The sequence below is a fragment of the Grammomys surdaster genome, unplaced genomic scaffold, assembly GCF_004785775.1.
Source record: "Grammomys surdaster isolate TR1022 unplaced genomic scaffold, NIH_TR_1.0 223, whole genome shotgun sequence".
Classification (NCBI taxonomy): Eukaryota; Metazoa; Chordata; class Mammalia; order Rodentia; family Muridae; genus Grammomys; species Grammomys surdaster.
This window is the reverse complement of record NW_021604668.1, coordinates 1,016,875-1,026,470: the sequence shown is the minus strand read 5'-3', so window position 1 is coordinate 1,026,470 and position 9,596 is coordinate 1,016,875. Positions and strand designations below refer to the sequence as shown.

The following is a 9,596-nucleotide window of genomic DNA, read 5'->3' as shown; positions in this document are numbered from 1 at the left end:
TTCTCAAAGTTTGTGTGTGTTTGGGCCTGGGAGTTGGGGGCGGGAGGAGGTCATTAAGAGTAGTTTCATTTAAAGTAGAAGCAATACTATGAGTGTTTTAACTCTGCTGTTTGATAACCTCATGGCATAAACACTAACCATTTCATGGAGGAAGGGTAGAAAGGAAATCAAGCAAAGGAGAAAGAAGCCCTTCGGCAAATCCCTCACTTTCATAAATGGGAATAGCTCGAATGTGTAAATTTAACTGTGTATATATACTATACATCAGTGACACAGTGATAAATATTTTCTAGTATAAGCTATATATACACAAACCTTTACAAAGCCCTCAATGCTGAAAGCAAATCTCATGCAAATGGAAGAATCTAGTATTTTCACTCAATTCACACTAACATTGTGACTCATTGTCATAGGAAGAATGGCATGTGATTCCAAATGCACTTATACAAATGAAAGATCTTAGCATTAGCTTAAAATGGAGTAGCTCAAAATTGCCGTCACATGATGCTGAGTTTTTCTAATTCCCGAATTTTTGAAGAAACAGTGGTTAACGCCTCTGTTTACTCTCATGGTCAGCATTTAACTTTTTAATAGCCCTGCCTCTTTTCCTTCCAGAAGATAGGAGGATAAAAAGATAAAATAACTATTCATAAGAAGGAGTCTTCCTTCAAAGCACTTCCCTCCACCTTTGAGGATGATGGTATTGATTAACGTTAAACCCCAAATTTGAGCAACTGTATATTAGGTTCTTAAAATGAATATCATTATGGAAGGAGACCAAAGCAATGAAGTTAATTCTCTTTTATTTGTTAAACGGAGTTCCCTCCTTCCCCCACCCCTTCCTCCTTCTGGGCTGGCCTGTCACGCCTTCTCAACACGCTAAAATCATTCAGAGGGGCTTGCAGAGAGAAACACGACATTTATGGTAAGCGTTAGCCTTCAGAGAAAGAAAGCAGTTCATTAATTTACTTCACTGTTACTTCTAAGTATGTGGATGTCCCTTACTCCCTTAATCAATAGATATGATGTACAGTCAATACCCCTACACATGAGAAAAAAAAGGCTAAGAAATACAAACCCCTGCACCACAAACATCAGGTCCAACTGTGCAGGTGAAATTTACTCAAAGGATGAAGCCCTACTTTGGACTTCTGCATAACCTAGGAGGATTTTTTTTGACATCTTCAGAACCTGCAATACACTTGAGAACAACCAATTTTTTAAAAATGTTTCCCAAGTTCAGCAGTTCTCTCATCTACTCACATTTTAATCAATTCTCCTTTAGGATTAGACTTCTAAGAGTCTCCCTAACAGGGTAAAATAGGAATTACTGTGGTTTTAAAAATGCATGAATATTCAACAAGACTTCAAGGACTGAATTTTCTCCCTTTATCCTGGTATTGGGCTTTTTGTGGCTTAAGAAGTTCTGTTGTGGTGACCACGGAATTGTAGTGACATTTCTGAAGGCAACTAATAATAAAAATAGCAAGTAAGTGACTAAAACGCATCGAATTTGAAATAAATGCTCACGATGACTCGAACACACTCATAGATGGCCTGCTCAAACCACAGACGCTCCTATAAATGTGGCCCGAAAAGCTCGCCTCTATTCATACATAAATGGTACTAACAAATTTCGGCCATTCTGATTTTTCTGGCAGAAAGGCACAGTGGGGGTTACCTGAGAAAACTTATAAATTGGGTAAAATGCTCCTCAATTTCTCATCCAATGGGAGAAAAACACACCTCCTCTTACTCCTCTTTCCATCTAATCCTTTTGTAATTTTACTGCACGCCAAGGGGCAAACACACCTCCTCCGGGACGTGCGCTTCCAAAGCTGAATCCCACCTCTGAAAGAGGGTAAAGGCGACCAGATCAAAGTATCGACTCAAAGGCGCAGGCGCACACTTGCCCCGTCTCACTACTCCCCTTCAATTTTTCTATTTGACCGAAACATCAGGAAATGGAAGGTAAGTATCAAGATTTTCTTCAAAACTATACTGAAAGAGTCCAGGAAGCTAAGGAGGAAAATCACTCCATTTTTTATGTTCAAGGGGCAGAGGAAGTTAGTGACTTGGAGACAGGGCTTGGGGTATTTATTTACCGGCCTCACTCAACTTCGCAGTTTCTCTATCCAGATCGCCAATCTCTTATGCACGTACAGTTTATTGTATTCTTTCGGTTCCCTACTCCCAGCTTTGGTGCTCGCGCGCACGCACACATCCGTCTTCCCTCTCGATCGCGCGCACCCACTCTCCACCTACACCAAACACGCGCGCACGCCTCTCCGCACCCGAGATTGAACGTACTGTCGCTCCTGACTCCCTAGGGTAGAGGGACTCAGTTATCTTACACACTTTCTAGCTCTCCCCCGACCCCTTTTGTCACACACGCAGTTACCCGCCTCCCCCCTCGGTGGTTGGACGACCAGTGCCTGTCCTTGCTAGGCCACGTTTTTTTGTGACCCTGACCAGCCACCCCTCCGCTCTCTACACTGCTCTCTCCGAGGTGGGTCACACTCGCGATCATTTTACACGCGCGCGCACACGCACACCCTGCGACACTCGCAACCCCCACACTCCCGCCGGCGCCGATGACCTCACGGCGCGCGCGCCGCGCGGCCCGGCGAGGCCGCAGATTGGCTGGCCGCGCCTCCGCGGCACTTCAAAGCCGGAGAGGGAGCTACAATTGTGGCGGAATGGGCGGAACTGATCATTGTATTGCACACCTCTAAAAAAAACACTGCCTCTGATTTATCAATATAAAAAAGATCCTCTGAGAGGAGGAGGGCGCTTCTGTGTGATGGCAACTTCACTTCTAGGGGTGAGTCTCAGGATCTTCTCTTGCTGGTTTAATTAGTTTCCTTTTATTGCCTATCGGAGGGGGTTAAAGTCGCCCCGGCCAGGCCACGGGCTATCAGTCTCTCTATTGAGAGCCATCACCTCCCCCCCTTAAATACAAGTGAGTTTAGAAAAAAGAAGGTGGGGGGAGGAGGCAGAGCCACTTTTTTTTTCCAGCACAGGAAAGGTTCATAGGGCATTGAGACCCGACACCTCGGAGAGCCTGGCCGCTCCCTACTCGGGAGAATTGAGCGTAGCCCCTAATACGGGCGACGATTTCAAAGGGGAACGCGAGTAAGTTTTTCCCTCCTGGGAATACAGCAGATTCTCCCCCTTCCCCTTAATATTTTTCCTCAGCCCGCTTTGTATTGCAGGTACGTTGAGCTCGTCTTATTTCTACCATTATAGATAGATAGATAGATAGATAGATAGATAGATAGATAGATAGATAGATAGATAGGGAGAGAGAGAGGGAGAGAGAGAAAAACTAAAAGAAAAAAAAATGGAAGAGCGAGTAAGCCCTAAGCAAGCCGGGGAGAAGCAACCAAAGATGAGCTGAGGGAGATCGGAACAGAATTTTCAAAGCTCTCTCGGGATTGCAGGGCAGCGATTTTAAACGCAATCCAGATATTTGCCCAGGTTGTAAGGTAAAAGGAAACTTCTCCCTCCCTAGTCTCGATCTGGACTTTCTGTTCGTTTGATCGAAACCGACCTAGGGCTTTGTGAACACAAGAGTGCGGTCTTAGGTGAGAATTCTTGTTCAACTCTTCTTAGCGTGGTGCTTTGCTCTGGAGTCAGACGCCCGCAGCCAAACTTGTCCCCTCCTGTAGGGTAGGAGGCAGCCGGGCGCCGGGGCAGCTGGGGGTGCAGGGTAAGTTGGTGGCAGTGTGCCTCAGCTAGAGATGGGGAGCAGTGGGGCGTCTGGAGGCTACCAGGGGACTAATGCACATTTTTTCCTCCCTCCCCCACCGGCCCTTTGCCCATCACCCCTCCCCCACCCTTCTCCGCTCCGGTCTCAGGAAGAACCGAGGTTGGGATCCACTCCTCTGGCCATGCTTGCTGCTACCTGTAATAAGATCGGCAGCCCCAGCCCGTCTCCCTCCTCCCTGTCGGACAGCTCTTCTTCCTTCGGTAAAGGCTTCCACCCTTGGAAACGCTCCTCGTCTTCCTCCTCCGGCAGCTGCAACGTAGTGGGTTCCAGTCTCTCTAGCTTCGGCGTGTCGGGGGCCTCTCGGAACGGCAGTTCGTCCTCGGCCGCAGCAGCGGCGGCGGCGGCAGCAGCGGCGGCCGCGGCCCTGGTGTCCGACTCGTTTAGCTGCGGGGGCTCGCCGGGCTCCAGCGCCTTCTCTCTCACCTCCAGCAGTGCCGCCGCAGCTGCAGCGGCTGCCGCGGCCGCCGCTTCCAGCTCGCCCTTTGCCAACGACTACTCTGTGTTCCAGGCCCCGGGCGTCTCGGGGGGCAGCGGCGGCGGCGGCGGGGGAGGCGGCGGAGGTTCCGGAGCGCACTCGCAGGACAGCTCCCATCAGCCGGTGTTCATCTCCAAGGTGCACACGTCGGTGGACGGACTGCAGGGCATCTACCCGCGCGTGGGAATGGCACACCCGTATGAGTCGTGGTTCAAGCCCTCGCACCCGGGCCTTGGCGCCGCGGCCGACGTGGGCTCCGCGGGCGCCTCCAGCTGGTGGGATGTGGGCGCGGGCTGGATCGACGTGCAGAACCCCAATGGGGCGGCAGCGCTGCCCGGCTCACTGCACCCGGCTGCCGGGAGCCTCCAGACGTCGCTGCACTCACCGCTGGGAGGCTACAACTCTGATTACTCCGGCCTGAGCCACTCGGCTTTCAGTAGTGGTGCTTCGTCGCACCTGCTCAGCCCTGCAGGACAGCACCTCATGGACGGTTTCAAGCCGGTATTGCCCGGCTCTTACCCCGATTCCGCCCCGTCGCCGCTGGCCGGCGCGGGCAGCTCCATGCTGAGTGCGGGGCCCACGGCGCCGCTAGGGGGGTCCCCACGCTCGTCCGCGCGCCGCTACTCGGGCCGGGCCACCTGCGACTGCCCCAACTGCCAGGAGGCTGAGCGGCTGGGCCCAGCGGGAGCGAGCCTGCGTCGCAAAGGGCTGCATAGCTGTCACATCCCGGGCTGCGGCAAGGTGTACGGCAAGACATCGCACCTGAAGGCGCACCTGCGCTGGCACACGGGCGAGCGGCCGTTCGTGTGCAATTGGCTGTTCTGCGGTAAGCGCTTTACGCGCTCCGACGAGCTGCAGCGGCACCTGCGGACCCACACCGGTGAGAAGCGCTTCGCCTGCCCGGTGTGCAACAAACGCTTCATGCGCAGCGACCACCTGAGCAAGCACGTGAAGACACACAGCGGTGGCGGCGGCTCGGCGGGCTCCAGCGGCGGCAAGAAGGGCAGCGACACCGACAGCGAACACAGCGCGGCGGGAAGCCCGCCTTGCCACTCCCCTGAGCTGCTGCAGCCTCCAGAGCCGGGCCACCGCAACGGCCTGGAGTGACTGTCGCATTGCCTCCTACCTGAGTCCCATCGGGCTTGTGTGCCTGTACTGGGCTCCAGTCTAGGATAGCTGTCTCGCGCTCTTTCCCCCCAACTTCGCATTCTCCCTCTCACCGGTTTTCCGCTCTTAACTTTATTTTAAAAAGGATGTGGACAGTAAGTAGCACACATCGGTGGCTGAATCCTTGGCTCTCTTCTGCACGGTGACAGCTATGCGGGGCCCAGTGGGAACCCGCTCCTCCAGCTCTGGGCTGGGAACTTTGAGGAGGCTGCGGCCTCTGGAGTTAGGACGGGATGAAAGGGTTGTCTGGTAGACCAGATGCTTTTGCGGCCTTGAAAAAAACAGTGCTCAACCCGCTTGAGCCGCAGCTGAGAGGGGGTGCGGGAATCCTGACTAGGAATCCCCTCCTGAACCCCTGAACGCGCCCCTTGGACAACTGTCCCGTGCTGAGCGCTACGCTGGTGGGAGGATTGCTGCAACCCAGACCGGGTTACCAGAGTTTAGATCGTCCCCTTTCAGCTCTGGCTAGGTCTTTGTGCCCTGCGGGTGAACCGATGAGAGTTCTGCGAACGGGAATCAATGCGGCCATCCTCTGTCATCTTTGCTACTTTTCTTTTTATCTGAAAAACTGAGAGGAAAAAAAGCAAACAAGCAATCTTCCTCTTAGCTCCCCTTTTAGATAGTTTCCCTCTGCTTGTGAGCACGTCTTTCTCTCCAAACTGCTAATATTGATCCCAAAGTTATTTTGATCACGTAACTTACGGGGTGGGGGCGGGAGTGAGGGTAGGTGTCTTTTCTTATGCAAAAATACCCTCTTTCCGGTGAGACCAGATTAACCATCTTCGTGTTTGTCTTTTTCTACCTCGGTTTTTTCACCATTCCCAAGCATATTCTCCCAACCTCCCAGACCACCACCACTTTTGAGTTAGTCCAGGAGTCAATTTATCTACTGATTTCTGTAAATTATTGCAAGTCATTGAATATTTTTAGGGTTAAACTTTTTTCTTTGTGATTTAAACAAGTGAAGAAGCTATCGTTTATTTCAGATGAGGCTGTAGTTTAAATGCCAAAAGAGGGAATGGGGAAATTTTTTTTTTAATTCTTTGTAAAATATATCTGAACCTAATGGTTTGTACAACTGGAAAATCGTTCTAGATTAGTTTCCCATTAAACATGGCTCTGCTGGTGTGAGGTGTGAGGTACATTGTCCAGGAGACGATTTTGTATAGTATTTTTCTTGTACATTACTTCCGGTAAATATTTGAAAATATATTGAAGTAAAATGATTTCTTTTCTTTTTCTTCAGAAGGAAATATTAAGAGTTACTGCTGAGGTTCTGGTGAGCTGCAGGTTTTTTTGGTTGTTGTTTTGTTTTGTTTTGTTTTGTTTTTTGTTTTTTTGTTTTTTTTGTTTTTTTCTGAACTCAATTCTGGAGGTGCAGAGCCACACAACGCACTTTCCGGGCCTAGTTTTGCTCGAATATGAATTTAGATAGGTATCAAGCTGTAACTAAGACACTATTTGATAAATGTTGGATGACATTTAATTTAATGGCGCATGTACTTATTTGCATTTGCTGGCAGTTCAGGTATAGTTAAAGTGAGAGTTCTCCTATACTTCATAATAACGGGGTCTGCCAAACCCATGTATTAAATAAATTGTCCAAGTGATACTCGACTAACTTTGGCCTTTGTGTATTTCCTGAAGGTGATATTGTTAACTGTCGACAAACACTCCTGACACTACATTTAAGTGTTGTTTGCAGAGTCTGCAAACTAACTATTCATTGTCATGTTGAAATAATTTTGATATTTCACATTGAAATGAAAAGCCTTTCTCTGGAACATTAGACTTGCATTTTAAATGCATGAAATGTAATTGATTTATTTGTAATATTTTAAATGTATTAATAAACTCAGAAAAAAGACTAGGTCAGTTAATTTGTATTTTTTTCCCCTTTTAAAACTATGGGCATTTGCATTTTATCTTCAGTTTTAATGTCTAATTTAAACAAAATATGACCCTGTTTTTTTGTGGTAATATTTAAATATTTGCCTTTAAGATATTATGTAGATGGAAGATCTATTTGGGAAAGCTGTTTTCTTTGTTTACCAAGATAAAGATTATAGTGTCTAAGATATGTAATTAATTATTTACTATTAGATTTAGCTCAGCACCAGGATTTATTGACCTCTGAAAACTTGTAGTAGTTCACAAACAATTCAAAGAAATTCCATGTTGCTGCCTCCTTCTCAGTCTCCAGAAGGAGTCAGGTTGTTGGCCTTTGATTGCATTTAGTGTTTGAAAGGCCAAGACTTAGATGAAAGATCAATGCATCTAAAATAAAAGCATCGTTTGGGGATACCTTCTGTTAGGAGACAGAGGGGGTCAAGCTAACAAAAGCTTGGTTTTTGGCATTCTATGTCTTAGCTAAACATTCTGCAGAGGCAAATATCAGTAGATTCCTGTTGAAATGAGTTATCTGTTCTTTAAAAGTCTCTAAACAGCCACCAAAGAAAAGGAAGGTTAAACCTTAATCTATCTACGAGGCTATTGTTCAAAGGTGTCAATGATGCCAATAAAAAAACATTGTCTTGTTATGTCTAAGTGCATTTAAGCAATGGGTGTTCCTTGAGCCATACTTTGAAACATAGTATACTTTAAATGTTGATTGATGTTATATCAAACTATTCACTATTAGATTAATATTATTTTGAATCAAACTTAATAAAAAGTTAGTGTGTTGAGATTCTAATAAGTTTAGCTTCTTTCTTTCTGTTTGCATGCTCCTCACTCAGTTCAGTCTTGGTATCCATCTTGAATTGAAAATTTTGCATTGAAGTTTATGTAAAAATCATAATACATAGAAACAAATGAAAAATACAGGGGTTATAAATACTATATAAAGCCTGGGCAAAAGCAATCAGAGATTTGTAGTTCAATATGTTGTATAATACAGTTGGTGCCCAAGCCTTTATCAAACTGTTCACTCTATACACATGGAGGCCTCAAACCCTTATGGTTATAGGTAAACAAGTTACCTTTGCTATTTTGGGATACTGTGGCTCTAAGAAACGGTTACTAAGAAAAATAAAACAGTTCCTGTCACTTTTTTCCTAGGAACAATGCAGAACACAGTTTAAGTGTTTCTTTTTTGTTGAAACTTGCAGCAGCTGGGGGATACCGAGAGGCCAGTTCTACAGTTAATGTAGAGGCAGGTAAGAGGACAGCTGCTTAGCATATTTATAGGAATGAATACCTGATTTGAGAGATGAGTTGTGCCAAGGAGGGATACTGTCTGGACGGTGATGTCTTTGGGGTTCAGAAAGCAGGGATTATTTTTGTGTTGCAGGTGTTCCAACTTTCACTTTCTTCCTTCAGTTTCTCTCACAGTCTAGCTTGGCTTTAGTTTGTTTTGCTTGGCATGGAGCAGTATTTTGTTGTTTGTTTTTGTTAGCAGTATTTCTAACTTAGTTTAGTACAGAGCGGGTAGAATCTCTCTTTGGGGGTTAACATCATGCCTCTTTGGGGAGGAAGAAAGATGAAACACAAAAGGGATTCTTTTCTGTGTAGTCTGATAATGACTAGAAACTCACTCCCGTGAAGCCAGAGTAGCTGTCACTTTGAACCAAAGGACAAGCTTCCGGTCTTGCAGATCAAGGTAGAGTCAAACTAGCTGTTGACCCAGAGGTCAGGCCTGCATGTATCAGCCCATCCTCCGGAGACTGGGAAGGCATTGCGCCCACTCCACCCCCCTCCCCAAGGGTTGGTGCTATCTAGTCTTCCTAGTTCCTCCCTTAACACTTCCTTACCCTGCTTGCTTTCTCCTGACTTCTTTAATCACCTTTCTTTTTAGAAGTGCTTGTTCTCTTAGGTAAGCGACTGATTCGTTGAAGGTTGACTTATCAGCTAAGATATGCTATGCAGGATACCTAATGTGATAGATGCTCTCCCACAGCGAGAGACACGGGACAATGTTCCTGAGTAGGCTTGTCTCTCCACTCCTCTGTTACCCTAGTCTTTGCATAACTTCTCAGTTGGGCTCCTTAGCTGGGGAACCTCCAACCAAGCACTGAAACAGAAATGAGAAGGATTTCTGCTTCTTAAGTAGGTCGAGAGTTCTACCATCAACACTTTGTCTCCTGGTGAATCTTTGGTCAGGTTACTGAATGAAAAATTTTATTGAGAATAAATGTTTTATTTGTTATAGAAGATTGCCTCACAAATCAGAGGACTAGGGGG

General features: G+C 46.8%; 1 protein-coding gene across 1 annotated transcript; it reads left to right on the top strand.

Annotated features, from left to right (window-relative positions):
* The first annotated feature begins 2,803 nt into the window (after positions 1–2,803).
* Positions 2,804–5,404, top strand: Sp8 (Sp8 transcription factor). Its single transcript, XM_028773208.1, has 2 exons — positions 2,804–2,824; positions 3,861–5,404. Exons 1-2 carry the CDS (start codon positions 2,804–2,806, stop codon positions 5,352–5,354), a joined length of 1,515 nt encoding a protein of 504 aa, XP_028629041.1. The 3' UTR covers positions 5,355–5,404.
* The last annotated feature ends 4,192 nt before the right edge of the window (positions 5,405–9,596 follow it).